The 22,962-nt window shown below is 42.7% G+C and overlaps 1 protein-coding gene across 1 annotated transcript in view; it reads right to left on the reverse strand.

Moving 5' to 3' along the window:
* DNAH3 (dynein axonemal heavy chain 3) overlaps positions 1-22,962 on the reverse strand; it is a 468,553-nt gene that overhangs the window by 354,995 nt on the left and 90,596 nt on the right. The window contains exons 7-9 of the mRNA XM_088476199.1: positions 15,583-15,778; positions 7,173-7,298; positions 4,126-4,321 (exon numbers count right to left, since the gene is read on the reverse strand). Coding sequence (XP_088332325.1) covers positions 4,126-4,321; positions 7,173-7,298; positions 15,583-15,778 — 518 coding nt within the window. The remainder of the gene's footprint in view (positions 1-4,125; positions 4,322-7,172; positions 7,299-15,582; positions 15,779-22,962) is intronic.

Raw genomic sequence — 22,962 nt, forward strand, 5'->3', positions numbered from 1 at the left:
GTGAATTAGCATCTCCACCATTTTGTGAGTGACAGCAATCTCACTCTGTGAGAGTGCTGAATCTGCAGTTAACCACAGGGTGTGATGTCATACCATATCTGTATTGCGCAAGGAATACGTCCATTAAGGCGTCAGCCTTAATGATCGGAATTTAATTGCTTTTTTAAGTTTGAGTGTCAGAAATTAAGTAGGTTTTGTGAAATTTAAAATAAAAGATATTACAAATAGACACTAGCGCAAATAGGAAAACAGCTGCCTGAGGTAATGTAAACCCTGGTCACCCTAGAGACTGTGAAAGACAATGTCTAAAAATACGATGGGTGAACAAAACCTCTAGAGCTTGGGGAACGATGTGAATAAATAATGTGTGCAAAATATAAAAAATTAATAAACACTTCCCTTATGTCACAAGTTGTCTCACAACAAGCCAATATTCAAATGTGGACATATAAAAAGAAAGGAAACATAAAATGGAAAGAATATAGCGTAATCCTGTTTGTCAATAAAACATACTGTAGTTTAATCATAAAACATAAAATAGCAGCTCATAAACGAGCGAATGTTCATCACATAGACTTTCAAGATATTATAGGACATACAATATAAAACTTAGCACATAAACAAGCAGACATTAAAAAAATAAGGTGCATAAAGTAGATACAGGCAATAATAGCTTCTGTACTAGATGTCCAGCAATAATGGGGTGAGTCCGGATATCACCCTTTGAGGGGTATTCAATATGAAATGTTAACTTCACTGTCGAAGTTAACGTTTCATATCGGAGTTTTTACCTGAGTTAAAGAATCGGGCGCGCGCCCGCTTATCTCCGTATTCAATATAAAATGAACGAAAGCGGGAGCCTCTGAAGTTGGATTTGCGTAAAGTTACAAATTTTTCCTTAAAAAAATTGTAAGACCCCCGTAAAGTTGTAAAAACATGGGGGATCACTATGGGTACCCCCGTTTTAGCCTTTAAATGAAAGTCGTGGATTTAAATAGCCGCAGCGGGTGTTTTTTTCCCGACATTGAAGAAGTGATGCAGTAGAGCACTTAGGTTTTTTTTTTCGTTTTTTTAAGTGGTCCCATCAAATTTGGGGTACATGAAAATGGGTACTGGCATATTTTGATGTCCCTAAAGTAAGTTTTTAAAAATTATGCATTTGTGCACCTGCCGCTATAAATCTATTCTAGAATACATCTGCCGCATACATGCAGAATAGCCCTGAACCTATTTCCCTATTCTTAAACAATTTTTTCCCATTTTTTTTTTTCACCTCAATTTTTAAATTCATTTTTTGGGGTGTCCCTATTTTTTCTGTTTAAAATTTCATTCCCAGGGGTGCAGGCTATTTTTTTTAAGCCTGCACCCCTAAACCCCAATTCTGCACTTTTTTTCAACACCTATTCAATGGTTAAAAGTTATCACCGTTTTTTACCAAAGACTTTTCAAAACTGCGATAAGTCTTTGAAATTGAATACGGTGTAAAAGTAAAACCTGCGATAATGACGTCATAAGTGCGATATTAACGCAAAAACGATGTTATCGCTCCCATATTGAATACCCCTATTTGTGTCTAACATGGAAATTGTCCCCCAAGGTGTAGTGAGCATGCAGCAGCACTTTTTGTAAAATTTCAGATCATGCCTAAGAAGCCTTAATGGGACATGTGAAACCATAAGGTTTCTTGTCTATGGTTATATATATATATATATATATATATATATATATATATATATACAGTAAATATACACATACATATATGCAGAGATGAACGCATGCCAGCCATAGGGCCTGATTCACTACGGATCGCTATTGCGATCGCAGGTGCGAGTACGCACGCAGTCTGCAGTGAAAATATGGTAATGAATGCAATCGCAAAGCCACAGCCAGCATAGAGACTCCCACTGCCGCTATCTCACATCCGTAATACCTTGCAATGCTGTGAATACATCGGCAACATCGAGTAACATAGGCCCCTCACACACAATTACAACAGGTCTGACCTTACTGAGAAATTGCTAACCTTGTCGCACGCATTGAGTACACAAGTTGCATATGCCGTCGCAGTGGCTAATTTATGCACGCCTATGCAAACGCTGACATCCTGTCTGTAAAATGGCTTTGTATCTGCGTAGGTGATCGCAGTGCGATTGCAATGCTAACTCAGGTACACACAGTGCAGTGCATACACAGTACGCACCCTAGGCCGATCTGCTGTTGTAGTTGCAATCCGTGATGAATCAGGCCCATAATTCCTGATGAGCTGCACACCCATATGTAGTTGTATAAACTTGGTGCTGCGGCCCCAGTGTTTGTAACACAGATCCATCCACCTTGCTAAAGGTGCGCATTGTCAAAGCCGGATAATTGGCTGAGACAGAATCTGTTAAAATTAAAATCTGCACGACGCCATTTTGCGAATGGCAACAAGACGCCATTTTGCGAATGGCCACCCAATGCCATTTTAGCGAATCTCACACAATATCAGTACATACGGCGATAATATTATTTAGCGACGTGCGATTCCCACGCAATGGAACAATGTTAAAAGTCCTCATTATATAAATACATACATTTACTAAAACATAATATGAGCAACCCTGCAAAACACGTACCACGGTGTACTTCACAAACACGTAGACGCACAACGCTAACTAGCGTCTTTTCTTAATATCCTTACACTTACACATTGCACACTTACATAGAAAGGTTCCCTAGCATTAAGGTTAATATTCAAGGTTATATTCACTATTAATTATGTAATAAAGCAACTGTATTTAAGATCTCAGGTTTAGTACATGATAAGCAGACTGTGTTTGGTGCTATTCTAAACCACTGTTTATTTGCAGATCCCCGGTTCCATCGGCAGGGAGATCGCAACATGTGTCTGCAAATTATGGATCATAGAGAGTTAGGCATTGAAATGTACTCTGTAATATAATGTTTATTAGTCAGTTTAGATTGTTCTTCGGCGGGAAAACGGACACAAAGAGCTGTTGGAGGCTGAACTATTACAATACAAACTGACCTATGAACTGTATCGTAACAGAAGAACCAGGAAGAAGAACCAATGGGATTATACCAACTTGTTCTATTGTATTGCCTATCTCTGTAAGGGTACATAAACAAGCACTCTGAATCTGTTAGTCAGTCATCATATTCTTTCTTTTGACGGAGGCTTCACCTTTGATGCCGGAAAATCTCTATCCAGAGCGCAGGCGTATATATTCGACTGTACCTTGTGTCGTTCAGTGCAGACACCCTCCCTCATTCCTGATCATGCCCAATCTGTCGTTATCGGCAGATTGACGGGCATGTTCAGGCGATGACTGATGTCGGACCAGCGGGAGCGCACATCGCTGGTCTTTACCGACATTATAGTGCACCATTTGTGCACGATTAATGAGCGATTGAACAATTACGATGCCGTAATCGTTCTACCGCTCATTAAAATCGCCTGATGGATACGCGGCTTAGGAAGCAGCAGTAAGGGGACTACAGTGATACCTCCTCTAAGTAAAATTTCATGCAAAGATTGATGTGAAGTGCAAATTAATCATTGATTTTTACAAGTTCACTGCAGTCACAAGATGAAACAAATTAATTCAAGAAAATTGAACATACATGTTTCCAGGAATAATGGAGCAAGTGCCAATTATCTGTACTCAAACATGTGCATTACTGCAAAGGAGAATGTTTCTTTGTGAACTCTGAAGGATGCAATTATTAGCATTACATTTGCTTTCACAGGCCTTGTACTTGGTTCCCTGCTCAGGCGATCAATGAATAGCCAGGCTATTAGATCCAGGCTATTAGATGAAGGATATTGTAAATTATGGTTTAAACTTTGTTTAAAAGAAAGAAAAAAAAACTGATTTGGCGAGCAGAAGCTTGCAGGGTGGTAAGTAAAATGGAATTTAAAGTGTATTATGGAGGTATAAACAGTTGAATATAAAGAACAGATTTATGACCTTGAATTTGCCAGTGATACACTCTATTCATATGACTAGCTGTGCTATTTAACACGTCCCACACGCTGCTCTCATAAATTGCTTCTCTTCAGTGCGCACTAAGCAATAGTGTACAATACATGTACAGTGCATCTTTATCTTGCATCTAAGTTACCTTGTGTATAGTAAAAAAAGACAGTAGGTCCTGAAGAGAGCTAATGACCATCCCGCGCAGCTGCAACGACATCAAAGAGGAGACACAGGCGAAAAACTCTTGAACTTGCAAAGTGGAGTCGTGATCATTATGGGGCACTAAATGGATCCACTTCTCCTTCTCGGATATAAAAAGTGAAGCACAGCTTGGTATCCACCTGAAATAAACAGAAACCAGAGATCAGCCGCAAAAAATCAACAATGGCACTTCATGCATCATTCACACCATAAAGATCCAATACATTTGCCAGGACTGCACACTATTATATGGCTTACTGGTCATTACGGTGACACATTCATAGAAAACACTTTATATTTTCTTTAAAAAAGTGTTTAAATCGTACAGTAATGTAGAGAATTAAAGACTGGAATAAGAAGACAGTGCTGTATTATAATGATACCCAAAAGAACTGACTTTTTTTTTTTTTGCATCAAGTGAAGCATGGTGGTGGTAGTGTCATGGCGTGGGCATGTATGGCTGCCAATGGAACTGGTTCCCTTGTATTTATTGATGATGTGACTGCTGACAAAAGCAGCAGAATGAATTCTGAAGTGTTTCTGGCAATATTATATGCTCATATTCAGTCAAATGCTTAAGAACTTATTGGACGGCGCTTCACAGTGCAGATGGACAATGACCCATACTGCATACTGCAAAAGCAACCAAAGAGTTTTTTAAGGCTAAAAAGTGGAATGTTATGCAATGGCCAAGTCAATCCCCTGACCTGAATCCGATTGAGCATGCATTTCACTTGATGAAGACAAAACTGAAGGGAAAATGCCCCAAGAACAAGCAGGAACTGAAGACATTTGCAGTAGAATCCTGGCAGAGCATCACCAGGGATGAAACCCAGCGTCTGGTGATGTCTATGCGTCCAGGCTTCAGGCTGTAATTGCCTGCAAAGGATTTGCAACAAAGTATAAAAAGTGAAAGTTAGATTTAGGATTGTTTAGTTTGTCCCATTACTTTTGGCCCCTTAAAAAGTGGGAGGCACACATAGAAACCATTGTAATTCCTACACCGTCACCTGATTTGGATGTAATTACCCTCAAATTAAATCTGAAAGTCTACAGTTAAAGCACATCTTGTTTGTTTCATTTCAAAGCCATTGTGGTGGTGAATAGAGGCCAAAATATGAAAATTCTGTCAATGTCCCAATATTTATGCACCTGACTGTAAATAGTAGAATAAATAGATCAAAGGATTGGATTAAACATAATTCATATATTCTGATCATATTATAAATGTTATGACTTAAATCAGAAGTCAGAGACAGTAAATTGATGCACAGTGATATATTTACTAAAGCAACCAATCAGATTCTACTTAACATTTATCTAGCACCTTCTAGAATATAAAAGCTATAATCGTATCGGTTGCTATAGAAAACATCTCCACTTCTAAAAACCTGCATTTTAGTAAATATACCCCACAGTGTCTAAAAGAGAAGCATAGTGTCTGTGCTCATACGTTCACACATGTGCAGTGGAACTCGAACTACAGATTTGGACTTCCAGTTCCACTTTCGATAAAATAAAAAAATGACCACAGAGTAACAAAACAAAAATTAGGAAAGTTTTTTTTTTACTATATAAAAAAATGCTTTATTTGACTAGTAAGGCTTTTTTTTTTCTTACTGAACCCCAGAAATCACTACCCTGAGATGATGATAGGAGGACAGTGGTGGTATTTCTACCAACGCTGTCCATGGTAAAAGAGTTTCTGCATGCGTTGCCAGAGAGCCCCAGTGACAACTATTGCCACGATACCCTGCAATAGGTTTCACCAGCAGGAGGGCTTGGTAAATTTTTAGAAGTCCTAACAAATAGGCCTGAATATGAGAATGCACATTGTGGACACAATTCTACCAGTGCAATAAAAATATTGAAATACATGATTTTGACACATGTAATAAAGGGGATGTAGTCAATAGATCTGCGGACTAAATGCCACCGGTCTATATCCCGACTGTGGAAGCCCGACATGGGACTTAAGATTGGCATTGAAATACCGACGCCTATCTTAATCCTGAATGCCGAAGGACGCCGGACCGAGCGAGGTAAGTCTAGGCGTCCTTAGCAGATAGCCACGGGAGGGGGGGGGGTTAGGTTTAGGCACCCCCGCTGGGACATAGTGTTAGGCACCTCCCGGAGAGGGTTAGGATTAGGCTAGGGGAAATTAGGCGCCACTGGGGGGGAGTTAGGGTTAGGCATCCCCCCGGGAGAGTTAGGTTTAGGGTACAGGGAGGGGAAGTTAGGTTTAGCCACCCCCGGGGGGGACGTAGGGTTAGGTACCACCCCGGGAGTTTTAGGGTTAGGCACCCCCAAGGGAGGATTAGGGGGGGGGAGAAGGGTAGGGTTGGGTGACTTACCGTCGGGATTCTCCTGCTGTCAGGCTTCCACTGTTGGTATTCACCTGGCGGCTATTAAGCCGCCGTGATTTCATACCCAACCCGTAATAAAGACTATCCTGAGATCCTGTCATTCTCAAAATGAATGAAACATATAAAAGAAGAGCAGTATTATTAATGATAGTAACATTTATTTATATAGCGCAAGCATATTCCCTTACGCTTTACAACAGCATTTGTACACCGACCACTATAATATGAGCTACATAACCATCATTGGTCAGAAATTATTGATTCTGATTCATTCACTGCATCATTATAGTAAATGGATGTCTGACTTTGTTACTGCATAGTTTTATACTTGCAGAGCTTTCAGCACAGGAGTGAATCGCTGTAACACCATTAATGACCATGTAATTGCAACTGAGATGTCTAATTTACTCTGTATTCTGTATGTGCTTTAATCAATTTTGTAACCAGGAAAATAATAGCGTGCATTGTGTTACATTCCCTGCTGGCAGCAGGATTAGAGATTAGGAATAATGAGTGCATGTAACAGCTCAGTAGTGTTGTATGTAATTGCAGGTTAATAACTGTGATTAGCAGTATAGATACATACACTATTACTGCAGCCCACACTTCTGCACAATACACTTACTTATTTCGCAATGTAGTCCGGGCGTCAAGGCAATGCTTTTCTACCAGTTCTTCAAATTCAGCAGGCAGCAGAGGCAAATTGCCAGCTAGCATCTCCTTGGTGCGCACAAATCTTAAATCGCTGAATCTACAAGGGAACACACAGGGAAAGGTTACAGGTTATAAAATGTAATCTCAGATACAGTATTATGACCTAGCTTTCAATTTTCTGTCAGAATGCTGTTAACTTTATCATTAAAAATAATATGACCCACATAATGTTACATACAATATCTTACCTACAGCGTTACATTTCTAGTAGTGTTAAAACACTAGTTCCAATTTTAATAAGCCCTTTTGTATATGTGGTTCATGAAATGGATTTAGGTAGCTGTTTAACATGGGAATGAAAGTTGCTGGCGGCAGATGCTTCTTAGGAAACAGGTGATAAGAAGGATGTGTGAAACATTAAGAATTTCTCCATATGGGTATCCCAGAACATGTGGGTAGAAAAGGTATGACAGTAGTGTATACCGTAATCATATTCTGATAACCTGTCATTGTAAGTATTGTATATCATCTCACCCATGATTGGTGGTAAACAAGCGTTTACCATCAACTCACACCATTGTCCTAGTGGATGCTCAGATAACTTTGTTCTCTCTGCAGTCCTGCAAATTTCTTGCCCCATATGATATAGTAGGAGACCCAGGATCTCATTCAGAGTCGGTCGAAGCGGCCGCACGGTCGTACGCCACCGATGTTCGCTATACTGCGCATACGTAAAGTTCGCAATGCGCGTGCACAAACTAGCCGATACGATCAGAAATTTCTCTCTCCTTGAACACAGCCAGGTCGGTAGTTTGAGTGACAGATTGAGGCGTTTGTGGGTGGTAACAGGGGAAGGTGCTTGAAAACGGGGGAGTGGAGATCCGAACGCAGGCGTGCCTAATTATGCGAACAGCGTTTTATGGGAGTGCATAATTAACAAAGTAGCGTCATGGCACATGTGACATGGGAGGTTTTTACACTGACATGATCGTAGAGCTTAAGAGAGGGTATGGTCAACCTTAAGCTCTACGACCAGTTCCGATGGTTCCCGATGGTCTCGATTAATCCTTATATGCCCGGAGATGACGTGCAATGCGTACGAGAAGGGGGCGTATTTTTTTTAATTCCGGCCGCTTCCTCCCCTTGGTCGGCCAGCTACCGATCCGAACTTAGGGACGCAACTTGCGAGGGAATCATTTGCATAACCGGCCCCTTTTTCCGTGCGGCCGCTTCGACCGACTCTGAATGAGGTCCCCAATGTGGTGCTACCATGGTGCAGATCAGTTTGGAACCAATATATTATATTCTACATATAATATATAATGTACCCACACTTGGACTTACATGCGACTTGTACATTCATTTACTGTATTAACCCGAGAAGGTGCAGTTCAGCCTGATGTGCTGATCCAGGGTAACATTATATTGGGAGGGATGCCTACATTAGCTTTCTTAGAACAAGGAGAAGTCTTAGAAAGAATTCCAGTCTGTTCTTTCTAAGGAGAATAAGCCCTGAGAAGCACACAGAACTTCTGAGTAATGCACTATACATGGCATTCCTTTGTGCCAATGCCCCATGCACTGGGATTTGATGGCATGACATAGACTAGTCCTGCCATATAGCACCAATGGTTTTGGCCAAGCCTGGCCTTGTTAATGCTGGATAGATTGTTTTGGTCAGCGCCACAGAAATATAAATGCTGGAACAACAAATACAGCCTCATGGTGTAATAAATATACACTAATCCTATTTAAGACAACATTTTTATTAAATACTCATACACAGGGCCGTAACTAGGGTAGTGCGACCTGTGCCATGGCACAGGGCACCGCAGTGCAGGGGGCGCTGTTTGGACCTGTCACTTTTCCTGTTTATTATCATTCTCACTTGTAGCTTCCTCATCTTTTATCCCCAGCATCTCCTGGCCTCCCCTATCTCTTACCTGGCCCTTCCCCAGGTGCACTATCTTATGTCCCTAGTTAAAAATTGGGAGGGGGGGCGCCAATGCTCTCTCTGACACAGGGCACCAAAAAGTCTAGTTACGGCATTGCTTATAAGCTATTATTAATTGATGACATGGCCAATATGGAATATTTCACTATGAGTGGTGCTCAGTCTCCTCTGCCATTTGTACCTTAATAGTAATTAGGCTTGCCCATAAATCAAAAGTAATCATGGAGTCCCAAATTGAGACAATAGTCAAGTGACCCAGACTTGTCACTCTGCAAGACTCAGGAATACCACCATATGAATTCATGATGAGTTACAAGATGTCACTTTGCTTCCCAGATAAGCCCCACATCTCCAACCACAGAAAATATGTAAAAGAGAAGACATGTTCCTCCAACAGGCAACAAGATAGCAAAGGTTTGATGGTACATAAATACTAAGAAAGATTCCCACAGAAGACACAAGGTGAGCTGGGCCCATAAGGAGTGTGTGTGCCACTAACAGTAGCCAGTAAGGCACATTGCCACTGGCTGAATATAGTTTTCTTACTCCCATTATAAGTAACATTCAGTAGAAGAGGGAGAAAAGTGAAGAAGGTATCCATCACATAGCCACACCTAGATATTCACCCAGGGCCATCTTAACAGCAGTGTAGGCCCTGGGCAAAGCAATGCACTGGGGCCCCTTACCCACCCATTCACGAGCATAAATACTGTATGTTTCTCATCATATCGGACCTATGTACTTTGTTTATATTCTTTTTGTGTATTGAAAATCTCAATAAAACAGATTTACAAAAAAAAAAATGTAAATGGTCAATAAAAATTACAGCTTTAGATTTATTGGTACTGTCAACAAAATCAATATTTAAACATAAAAAAAATGATAGAAAGCGAGGATTAATCATTCTAAGCCTTGAAAAGCACAAACATTTCAACATATAAATGGTAATTAATACTCCTCTAAAGGTAGTAGCCTAGGCACCTTGGCCCTCATTCAGAGTCGGTTTTAAGATGCAAGCGGTCGATCGGAATGAGGGCGGCCGCTTGCATCTTGAAGTGCGGCCTCCTGGTCGCTAGCTAAGCTGTGAGTTACCACCAGGGGTGGATTGGAAGGTATTTTCTGCAGGGAAATTCCCGGTGGGCCGATTGGATGTGGGGCCACTGTTCTGTTGAGGCCCCGCCCCCTTATTTGCATCACCAGCCGGTTCCTGTAGAGACCACTTTGTGTTTTTTCACAGGTGCACCCGGCTGCCTGTCAGCTCTGTGTGGCCGCGCCTTAGCCTCTCACGAGAAGAAAGGCCAGCGACAGCCTGCTTAAGTCCCGCCCAGCATGCTGTCGGCGTCACATGGCGCTGAGGACAAGATTGAAAGTGGCACGGGTGACAGCGGCCAGTGGCGCGATGGAGGTAAGTTGCGGCGGGGGAGGGGGGCCGTCTAGGCAGTCTGTTAGCCCGATCAACTCCTCTCTACTCTTCCCTACCCAGGCTGTGAAGGGTCAAGTTTAATTTCACATCCTGGGGAGAGGGCAGAGCGGAGAGGAGACAATCTGGCTAGGTACAGCAGGGCAGACTTGCAGTGCACTGGGGCTGGGAGATGGAATGAGACTCTGGATGTCTGGGGTGGGGGCCCTGCTAAGGGGAGAATGAGATCATCTGTCTAAGGGGGAGGCTTGAGGGAAGTTGATCTGTCTAATGGGGAGGGGAGATCTGCAGGGGAGATATGCTGAACTTGTGGGAGATGGTCTTTCTCTGGGGGGGAGGGGGGGTTGCTATACTGAGATCAGATGATCTCTCTGTGGGGTGGGCTCAATTTGTTCTAAGGGGAGATATTTTGTGGGGGGCTGCTATACTGAGATCTGTCTGGGGTGGGGTGGGCTGGGCTCATTTTGTTCTAAGGGGAGATGATATTTCTGTGGGGGGGTCTGCTATACTAGGGGGAGATGATTTGTCTGTGGGGAGGGGGCTCTGCTACTCTAGGGGTGGGGGAGATGATGATCTGTCTGTGGGGATGGGGTCTGCTATACTTTGGGCAGGGGAGATGATGATCTGTCTGTGGGGATGAGAGCTCTGCTGTACTAGGGGTGGGGTAGATGATGATGGGGGTCTGCTATATTAGGGGCGGGGGAGATGATGATCTGTTTGGGGGAGGGGGAGCTGCTATACTAAGGGCAGGGAGATGATTATCTGTCTGTAGGGGAGGGGGAGTGTGCTATACTAGGGGCGGGGGAGATGATCTGTCTGGGGGAGAGGGGGTCTGCTATACTAGGGGCAGGGGAGACGATCTGTGGGGAGGTGTTTACTCTGTGTTAAGGGGATATGATCTGTGTGTGAGAAAGAAGGGCTATTCTGTGCTAGGGCAGGAGGATGCCACTGAGGAGACGCAGGATGATGGCGCCTGGGAGATGCAGGAGGATGGCACTGTGGGGAGACACAGGCGAATGGTGCCAGAGAGAATTGGGGGTGACACTGGAGAGGTGCAGGGGGATAGCGCTGAAGAAACACATGAGAGGTTATAGGAAGGAGACACACCAAGGCGATGGTGCTGGAGACACACATATAGGACGGTACTATTAGAAGAAAATACTGGGGCACAGTAATAATCAGTAAGATAACAATTCTAATGAAACCATATTCTGATGCAAATAGAACCAAATGAGCAAATATATTTTATCAATATTAAATTGTTCAATATAGGAAGCTCCCATTTTGTCCTCCCCCCAAAACATCTGTTACTGTGTATTATCTGGTTAAACCTCTGTTGCATGATGATGACATTGGCTTTATTGCTACACAAACAGGTGGCTTCCGGACCATGTGATCTCAGCATGAATAGTGATCACCGACTCAAGAAACTGCCTGTCCAAGAAGAATCAATTTCTTCAAAGGTTCCCCATTGCAGAGAAATCATACAGGTAAGAGAATAATCATTCACCTGCTCGCTGTGCTTATTCACTGGATAGAAGGATTGGAGGCATGGCTATCATCTCCTGGAGCGGTGGGCATGCCCCCAGCATGAAAAAATGGGGGGAGTGGCTTGTGGGCATGGCATTTCTCATTAGGCCACACCCCTTGTAATTAGGCCCCACCCACTTTTTCGGGAGCGCGCCTATGCCGCACGCACATAGGACCTCTTCCACATTTTTTTTCCAGGGCCACTTTACATTCCCAATCCGCTCCTGGTTACCACCCACAGCTTAGCGACCGACCAGGGTGATGGTCGCGATGGTCAAGACCATCGGGGCTTGTGACGAAACCCTAAGGTTGGGTCTCAGCAAACGCAAGCCCCAGGGAGCTTCCTTCTTTGATCGAGCAGGAAGCTCCCCACTGACATCACTGCTAATGTCAGTGCGGCCGCCCACAAACGGCAAGCGTTCCGTCGGGAACGCCTCCGTTTGGCCGGCCAACCCCCTGCCCGCTTCATTCAACATCGACAGCTCACCCCCTTTGGTGCGAGACCCGTAGCGACGGAGTCTCGCGCATGCGCATGCCGGAGCCGGCTCCGATGTGCGCATGCCCAGTGGGTCAACATCGACCCGGTTGCGAGCGCTCAGCGCTTGCGACCAGGTCTGAATGAGACCCTTTGTGTGTTATTGAACCTAAAGGCGCAGACGCCCCCTCCACCAAATCAACATTTAAGTTAAATTTTATTGCTTACACCACTTCCAGGGATTATTTGTACGATGCTTACTAACTGTTCCCTTCAAGGTTTGAGTTATACCCCTAAGGGTCTATCTTTTCTTTCCATTTCCTCCCCCACCAACACCCTACCAATGACCTCCACCCAGCCAGCCTCCCATTTCCTTACCACCCATCTTCTCCGATTTTATTTGCATGTGACCGGCAACAATTGTTCCAATACAAATTATAATATGATTTACTGCCTCTGTCTTTTTTTGCTCAATTTAATTAACACAACAGATCACACAACATGGAGACACAGACACACTGTCATACAAAACTTTCTTTCTACCCACACATATGCAGTCAAAACACAAAGTAATTTACCACAACGCTTAACAACATCACACAATAAAACCACACAAGGGGGTGTAGCACCGCACCCACACATCACCACATTGCTAGAGCTCCAATTGTGGCAGTTAAGAACTGGCCCAGCGCATGGAGGGCAGAAGCCACTGAGAGGAGCACGATCAGATGGGGTGGGGTACCGGCCAAAACAGGCCCCTAGAATCGTGGAACCCCTGGTCAACTGCGCAATAAGGGCCTGATTTAGCACAGATTGCACGGCTTCATTCGCATGCACCCGCTAGCTGTGAAAATATGCTATTGAATGCAATTGCACGGCAACCGCAGCTCTATACCAAGATGCCCATTACTGTATAAAGCCGCCCATTTCCCATAACATGCATCCGCAAGTCAGCAAAAATATTGGTAACATCGAGTAACATCGGAACCATTCACACAGTTGTGGTTGACCTGATCCTACCTCACAAACTGCTAAACTTCCTGTTGCCATCTGGACCTCTGCCAGCGTATACAATCGCAGGGGCTTAATTATGCATGCCCAAGTAACGGCGTTCAAACACACAAGCACGCCTGCGTTCCGCTGACCACCAGCCTTTCCACCCCCTAAGGGTCACTTCATGTCAATCACTATGCGATTGGACTGCATGCTCACTGTGATCGCTTCCCGATCGCAACGTCTGGTTCGTGCACACGCACTGCGATGCATATGCACAGCATAAAACATCGATCGGCTGCGTGCGATCCTACCTAAATAAGGCCCTTAGGCCATACATAAAGACACCCTTGTATCCACACAGACACTCAAGGAGACAGAGACACAAGCAACAATATTAATATGATCCATGCATGACCCAGAATAAGATTTCAAAGCTTCCTCCTAAGAAAGCCAATCTGGCTTCAGCCCAAAAGGACACTCTTAGTGAAGAATAACACAAAAGAGCCTGAAAAAATGTCTGAATTAAGTCTAAGTACAATTGCTGACTAGATGACCTGTAGGTTTAACAATCCTGGATGGTTAATCACCGATGGTCAATGGTTTTGCCATCGATGGCAGAGATTCAAGGATTCGCTGCCGTCATTTGATTTTTTTTCTCATGTACCAGGACACGGAGTCCCCGACATGACCCATGAAGTCCCGCCACCACTCCCTGATTGGCCTGCTGCTCATCAAGTATTAAAGCAAAGCCAATGGTTTCATACTATCAAGGTTAACCACCAATGGTACCATTGATTGTGACCATCAATGGTTAGCCCACTGATGACCATCCCTATGACCTGGTCAATAGAGTACCCTAGGAGAATGAGGCTGCAGTGGTAAGTGGCCTAGCTCCCAATATGACAGAGAGAATATATGAGTTAGCCCTCCCTTTGGAGGTAGGTTTGTTGTTTTCTTAAACCAGTTATATTATGCTTTACCAGAACTAATCATTAAGGATAATGCATGTTCCTAGACTTAATATTACCTGGCAGAGTATTATTGGGCCTGATTCAGAGTCGGGAATAGAGAGAGAGATCTCTCTCAACTGATCATCTTGGTGAAACCATGCTGCACTGCAGGTGGGGCAGATTTAAAATGTGCGGAGACATTTCAATTTGGGAGGAGTGTTTCCAAACTGACATCTAAATTGTAGAGTAATAATAAAGCTGCGCAGTATTTGAAGCATATACAACGACACAGGCACTGCGCTGTGATCACATTTGACTAGATAAAATGTTCTTTCATGCAATAGAGCACACACTATGTAAATAAAAATGGATTTTACTACTGAAAAATAGCATGAATGCTGTTACAATTTATCCATTCACTCGTTTTTTATTCTCATGCTCAGTGTTTCTATATGTTTCATGTATTGTATGTATTGTGTGTATCTTATTTTCAGTAGTAAAATCCATTTTTATTTACATAGTGTGTGCTCTATTGCATGAAAGAACATTTTATCTAGTCAAATGTGATCACAGCGCAGTGCCTGTGTCGTTGTATATGTGTTTATATTAAGAGTTCACACTAAACTCTAAGCAACTGCAGCTGATCACGATTGACAGTTTTATATTTATCTATACTAGCGCCGGGAGTTGGGTAGTATTCTACCCTTTTTTCAAGTGTGCAGCAGTATTTGAAGGCTACATGCAAAAGCAGTCAGTATTTACCCCACATGTAAAAAAATGTATGTATTTACACCCCTTGCATTGCAATATGGTTTGTCAAGGTTCATAGTTGAGAGAGAAATCTCACTCTATTCCCAAGTCTGAATCAGGTCCTATGTTTTGTATGATAAACCACTGATGGTGGTCTGACCTCTAGAACCACTTTCATTCTTGGGAACATGCTCATGTCCATATTCTTAAGTACACAAACATACACATGTACTATAATAATTACCATGATTACTCCCCAAATGCATTTACAGTTTTCTCTTAAACATTTGCACTTGTATTACTTACTGAGTACTCCAGAGTTTTTGTAATGACAACATCATGGGGTTCAGAGTGAAGAGGTGATCTTCATTCCATTCATGGGCACTTCCGTAAGATGAGTGCCAGGGAACAGGGGCACGAATCACGCGGAGAGGAAAAGAATGAAGGATGGTGAAAATACACAGTCTGTCTTTCTCTTCTGGATCCTTTAAGATATAATCAACTAGAAAATAAAAGGGGTCATCATTTAGGGACATTATATATATTTATGAAATATCAATACTTTTTGTAACTTTTGTCAAATTGTCAATACAGGCAACCATTATATGGGACTTATATTTTTTTTACAAGCATAAGATATCCCTTTAAATTACATTAAATTTGCTATTGGTTTAAAACTTGTTATTTAAAAAAATACAAAAGTATCATAGAGCAGGATTCACATTTTTGTTAGTAAGCCAAGAGATCCAAACTGTTTGTAAAGAGAAAAAGTTACCATTCTGCACATTTCAAAAAGTGCCATATTACCGTCCTACACAGTGTAAGGAATATACAGATTAAGTGAACCTAGGGCACAAAAGGTAGGATTATGCGTGTAATGGTCATGATGCCAAGAAAACAATAATCAATAAAAGCATTAGTAGAATAAACGTTAATATTATTAACGCTATGTAAGATATATTTCTTTTACTAAAACTATAATTTATTTACTGCAGTTTTTGTCACAAAATCGTTACATTAACACTATTAAACATATATTTATTTTTCTTATACTTTCTTAGTGTAGTCATTACATCATGAGCATTATAATCCAGATCTAATTACTTATGTGTTTATTTTACTGATTACTCTGCTGTAAATACTGGTTTTCATGCATAAATACAAGACAAGTACAATTAATGCAGACACACACAATTTATAATATATTCAGGTCACATATACAGACAAGACTGCCTCGGCTATAGCTTATTGGTGGCCTATAAGCCGGAAAGAAGCAATTTGCATGTCTCCATCCATGATTTATAGAGATTGGGTTAAATTCTTTAGTCATTAGCTCCATTTGATTTTGCTGGTTATTATAAACTGGGAAAAAAATATGCATATCTTCTGTTTTAAGAAGGATTTTATACCAAGAATGAAAGCTGTCTTAAAATGTCAGTGCTTAAGTGTGTGGGTGGTACTTATTTGTTACTACTTAGCCTAATGGGAATCTCATTCATTTTGTGAAGAACAAAACTTATTTAAACAAAAAAAAAAAGATACCGTGTAGTTATAAATCTGTCATATATGGCTTTACATTATTTCCGGTGTATATTTGTCAGATTTTTTTAGTTGTTATTTCAGCTGAAATCATTCATTTTGTCTTGCCATTGTAAGACTGACTAGAATATATTATAAGGTGTCCACATATACAGCCATGGCCAAAAGTTTTGAGAATGACACAAGTATTGGTTTTCACAAAGTTTGCTGCTTCAGTGTTTTTAGACCTTTTTGTCAGATGTTACTATGGTATACTGAAGTAAAATTACAAGAATTTCATAAGTGTCAAAGGCTTTTATTGACAATTACATTAAGTTTATGCATAGAATCAATATTTGCAGTGTTGACCCTTCTTTTTCAAGACCTCTGCAACTCGCCCTGGCATGCTGTCATTCAACTTCTGGGCCACATACTGACTGATGGCCACCCATTCTCAAACATCCTCCAAGAGCAACTTTCCCCAACCATTAAAGAACAGTTTGGTGACAAACAATGCCTTTTCCAGCATGATGGAGCACCTTGCCATAAGGCAAAAGTGATAACTAAGTGGCTCGGGGAACAAAACATCAAAATTTTGGGTCCATGGCCAGGAAACTCCCCAGACCTTAATCCCATTGAGAACTTGTGGTCAATCCTCAAGAAGCGGGTGGACAAACAAAAACCCACAAATTCTGACAAACTCCAAGCATCGATTAGGCAAGAATAGGCGGCCATCAGTCAGTATGTGGCCCAGAAGTTGATTGAGAGCATGCTGGGGCGAATTGCAGAGGTCTTGAAAAAGAAGGGTCAACACTGCAAATATTGACTCTTTGCATAAACTTAATGTAATTGTCAATAAAAGCCTTTGACACTTATGTAATACTTGTAATTTTACTTAAGTATTCCATAGTAACATCTGACAAAAAATTCTAAAAACACTGAAGCAGCAAACTTTGTGAAAACCAATACTTGTGTCATTCTCAACACTTTTGGCCATGGCTGTACATTCTAAAGGGGAAATGGGTGGATACAAAAAGCAAAAGGGGAGCTGAACAGTAGGGCATAGAAGCTAGGGAGGGAGTGGTGGTAGTCTTGAGTGAAAAGGTGAGTTTTAGTGCATGTTTAAAGGCTGTTATGGTAGACAAATGTCTGTTTGCGTCTAAGGGGCATATTGAATTTGAGGTGAAAAGTCAGAGGTTGGACTTTTCGCCATCATCACCGGGGATAAAGTATCGCGTGCGTACCCGCTTATCCCTGTATTCAATTAGGAATCGCCGAAAACGTGACCCAGCAGAAAAGTAAGTATCGAAAAGTCCTGGCAGTTTTTGGGGAAATCAGCCTGTCACCCCCCAAAAGATGGTATGACATGGGGGATCACTATGGGTACCCCCGATTTGGCCTGCTGAAGGTAATTGGGGTTTTTAAACAGCCTCGGCATGTGCATTAATGCGTCTTTGAAGAAGTGGTGAAAAATAGCATTTAGCTTTATTTATTTTTTTTAAATAACTAGTCCCATCAAATTTGGTGTACATGAAAATGGGTGCAAGCATATGTTTAAGTCCCTAAAATTATTTTTAAAAATTCTTCAAAAATCCACCTACCGCAACCACCCGCATTTTAGAAAACACCTGCCACATACTTCGGGACCCCCCTGAGACAATTTTGCAAGTTTTTAAGTTTGTTCCACAACTTTTTTTTTTTTGCCCCCAAAATGAAACCACTGTTTTTGGGGTGTCCTATGATTATTTAAAAATTTTTTTTTTACACAGTTAACTTTTAGGGGACATTTCAAGGGGTACATGGTACTTTTTTTTAAGCCTGCACCCCAAAACCCCAATTCTGCACTTTTTTTTGCCACCTATTCAGTGGAGAAAACTTATCCCCGTTTTTTAACAAAAACTTTTCACACCTGCGAAAAGTCTTTGAAATTGAATATGGGGATAAGTGAAAATGGCGAAAATGACATTATCGGCGATAAATTATCGCCGATAACTGACTTTTCGCTTCAAATTGAATATGGCCCTAGGAGAGCATTCCAGAGGATGGATGGAGCGCGTGAGAAATCCTGAAGGCAAAAGTAGGAGGTTCTGAAAGAGAGGAGGCAAATCCTTGGAACAGTGGAGTCTGAGGGATGTCGTCTTAGATACTCTGCTATTTTTCTATCTAAACCACCTCTCTTGGGAAACAAATAAGATCTTTCTGATTGTCATGATTTTCCCTCTTGCAATCCATTTGTGTACCAGACCCAGCTTGAAAATCTTCTTTGTACCTGTACCAACACACCACACCTGGAGGCATGGAATAGGGATACAGCCTTCCATCTGCAAAGCCGAAATCTCCATGCAGGGGTCACTGATGAAGATCAGAAATTCACCAAGGAAGCACCAGCCTTTACAAACATTTACTGATGTTATATAAATGTGGCAGGTAGGGCTCAGAGCTGATCTAAGCTACAGCCATTTCTAGCTGATGCCTGCACACATTGTGATGTCACAATGCAGGTCACAGCCCTATATCAAGGATGTCCAGCTATTGGCAGCCATTTTGTGGTGACATTTTTTCCTAGATTGATACTCTCTAAGTAGTTCCTGCTTTACTTAAGCTACTTTAGATAACGACTACTGATAAGAACTTTTGTTTACATCTTCCAATAAGGTCTTAATCAGCAATATCTTCAGAAAAAATATATGAATAACATCTTCAGGTAAGGATTATATAAAATAATTTTGGCCTGTCATCCTTACCCCTTCAGACACCTCCCTCCATTTTATCTGCAGTTTTTAATTTAGAAAGAATGGATAATGCAAATTATTTATCTGATATGACACTGTGGGGTCTATTTACTAAGCAGTGTTAGGAGACAGAGTGAAAAGTGATAAAGTGCCAGCCAATCAGCTGCCAACTGTCATCTCACAGGGTGTGTTTTAAAAATGACAGTTGGTAGCTGATTGGCTGGCACCTTATCACTTTCTTTTCACTTTTCACTCTGTCTCCTAACACTGCTTAGTAAATAGACCCCTGTATGACTTAAGATGGGTACACACTTGTCCAATCCTCCGGGAATCCAGCTCCAGAAAATACTGTTGACCAGATACGGATTTTACCTAGAGGCTGCGGTACTGAAGCCCCCCCCAGTAAAATCTCCCACCAGCAGGGACTGCTTAGGCTAGCAGCAGTGGTAATGACTTCTCATTGGAAGCACTCCCTTCTGATCACAGACAGACAAGCAGTCCCAGGGGGAGGTGAAATCTATTTGTAAAATGTCGACATTTGTTGAATAACATGTCGACATGTTCATAATGTCATTTCCATGTCGATCGACATCGATACCAGAATGTTGACAGAACATTTTTGTGTTATTTTTAGGCTTAGGTTTAGGAATTAGTGTTAGGCTAAGATATACAGTTAAAAAAAACCATGTATGTCGACATTCTGGTGTTGACATGTTAAATGTCGACAATATGAACATGTTGACATGTTAACCATGTTGACATTTGGTCGACCTAATGTCCATGACAATATAACTGTGGATATTCAGATCCTGTTGACATTCTGGAGTCGGCATTCAGAATGTCTACACCCCACAAAACAGGAGCTATGCAGATGCAAGATTTTCTCAGACACACAGAGGGGTATTCAAATGTTTAGCCGGCGGCTTTTTTTTTAGATGACCAACAGAGCAATTCAATTGCTGCTTTGTCGGGGCGTGATAGCCGCCGGCGCTGGCATTTCTGCACGCACCCGGTAGGGTGCGAGCAGAAATGTGTCTAGAACATCCTGGTTAGGGCTCGCTAACCACAGATAGCGCGCCCTATCTAGGAATTAAGACAGGTTTAACCGTTTTAGATGGCTAAACCTCGTCTTTTAGGTGGCGAAGAGGGCGATAATTAATGAGCACCCAGAACAATTGAATAGCAAACTGGGCGCTCATTAATTATCACGCCCAAAAAAACAATTGAATCGCCCCCACAGAGAGCAACCAGGAAACATGAGGGTATGACCAGCACAGGTATGGGTGAGAGGCAGCAATAAATAGTCCAAACACAGGTGAAATAATCAGGCACTGAGGAACTAAGGAATTATCTCCTGGTGTGGGGGGGTTTCCGTCTGCCTGGAAACCCCCCTCCCCAGCCCACAATAGAAATAGTAATGTAATAGAATTATACTAGTGCTGAATGTACTTCTCAGTATCACAAATGAAATAATTAGTACCACCTGTGGATCTTTTAACATGTATCAGTGAGTAATAAATAACCTGTGCACCAACTAGGAGATCTGGAAAATATTCACTGTTTGGGATGTAGAGCCCAATATGTACATATATGTCCAGGGCAGTGCTAGGTTATTCTGCTGCTCCCCCAGACTCCCGGACTTGCTCTAATACTCTGGAATGGTGCCCACTTCTAAAATAAAACCATTCAGCTCAGGCAGGATGGTCCTACTGCCGCATTTAATGGCTTACTGCAGTGGTTTTCAACCGGTGTGCCGTGGCCGGCTGTGAAGTGTGCCGCGGGGCTGTCAGAGCCACTGGGCACATTTTACTGTACTTCAGCATCCCGGGCCGCTGAGCTCCTCTGGGAGACTCAGGCGCGACCGGGTAGTGACCTGCAAAGATGCGGCGGCGTGACATCACAGGTCACGCACGCCGCGTTGTCCACTGCCCTCCAGCCCGCTCTGCCAGCCAACGCCCTGCGCCAATCACCCAGCCCGCGCTCTGTCCAGGCAGGCTCTGCAGCCTGCCTGGAAGCCCGCCCGCACGCGATCCTGCTGCTGTGTGAGTGACAAGGGGGGAAGAAATGTGGGTTTTGTGGGGACCAGACATTTTTTTCTTCTTCGTGGCTACCAGCCATAGTTTATTTTTTTGTGGGAACCAGTCATGTCATTTTTTTTAGTGAGAACCAGCCATATGTTATCCAGCCATATATTTGCCTATTTAGTGGGGAACAATGTGTTTTGTTTTGTTTTTTGTTTCTGTGGGGCCAGCCATAGGTTTCTTTTTCTGTGGGGAGCAATTCTGTGGGGCGCAATGTGGTATGGTTGTTTTTTTTGTGGGGAGCAATGTGTTTCTTTTTTTCTGTTAGGCCAGCCAATGGGATTGTTTTATTCTTGTGGGGGCCAATGTAGTGTGTTTTTTATTCTTGTGGGGGCCAATGTAGTGTGTTTTGTTCCTGTGGGAACTAATGTAGTGTGTTTTTTCATAGTCCGCGCACACCGCATCGCCGGATAGTGTGCCTTGGCAATTTTAAAATCTTGTGTAGTGTGCCGCGAGTTAAAAAAGGTTGAAAATCACTGGCTTACTGTGATCACTGGTCCTCTATATGCCGGAATTATGACAATACACTTTGTATGACACATATTAAAGCTGGATAAGTGCTAACTCTACCCTCTTCATGGACTGGCCACACTCACTCTAAAATCAGGCATTTGGAAACCCCCCTCTAGAAATCCTGCGTTTGCCACAGACAGAGGTGCTGCAGCCATAACAGTGGGAGTTATAACATTTGGTCTACATTACTCGATCAATCATAAGCCTTTTTTTTTTAGTTTTTTTTTTTTAGGATCGACCACCAATGGCCGCGATGATGATCCCAGCATTGCGACCTCCGTCGTAGTGCTGGGATCGCAAATGCAGCAGGGGGTGTCATACACCTTCTGCTGCATTTGCATTACTGCAAGGATCGCATTGCAAAGCTGCCTGCGTGCATACATCATATATCTATAGCCTGCGTGCAGCTTTGCAATTGTGATCCTTGCTGAATCAGGCCCAGAATCCCGGTGCCGGCATCCCGAAGGAAAGTAGCGGGGTCAGGGGGAAGGTTAGAGGTCAGGGTTAGGCACTAGGGGGAGGGTTTGGGTTAGGCACTTGGGGAAGAGGGTTAGGTTTAGGGTGCAGAGAGGGGGAGGTTAGGTTTAGGCACTAGGGGGGAGGTTAGATTTAGGCACTAGGGGGAAGGTTTGGGTTAGGCACTTGGGGAAGAGGGTAAGGTTTAGGGTGCAGAGAGGGGGAGGTTAGGTTTAGGCACTAGGGGGGAGGTTAGGTTTAGGCATCGGGGAGGGAGGGCTAGGAGTAGGATAAGGGTTACCTACCGACGTGTCGGTATCCTAACCCTGTCAGGATGCCGGTGTCGGGCTTTGACCTCAGCATCCCATACCCAACCCGCAATGACA

The sequence above is a fragment of the Taudactylus pleione genome, unplaced genomic scaffold (genome assembly GCF_031769625.1).
Source record: "Taudactylus pleione unplaced genomic scaffold, aTauple2 ptg000184l, whole genome shotgun sequence".
Lineage (NCBI taxonomy): Eukaryota > Metazoa > Chordata > Amphibia > Anura > Myobatrachidae > Taudactylus > Taudactylus pleione.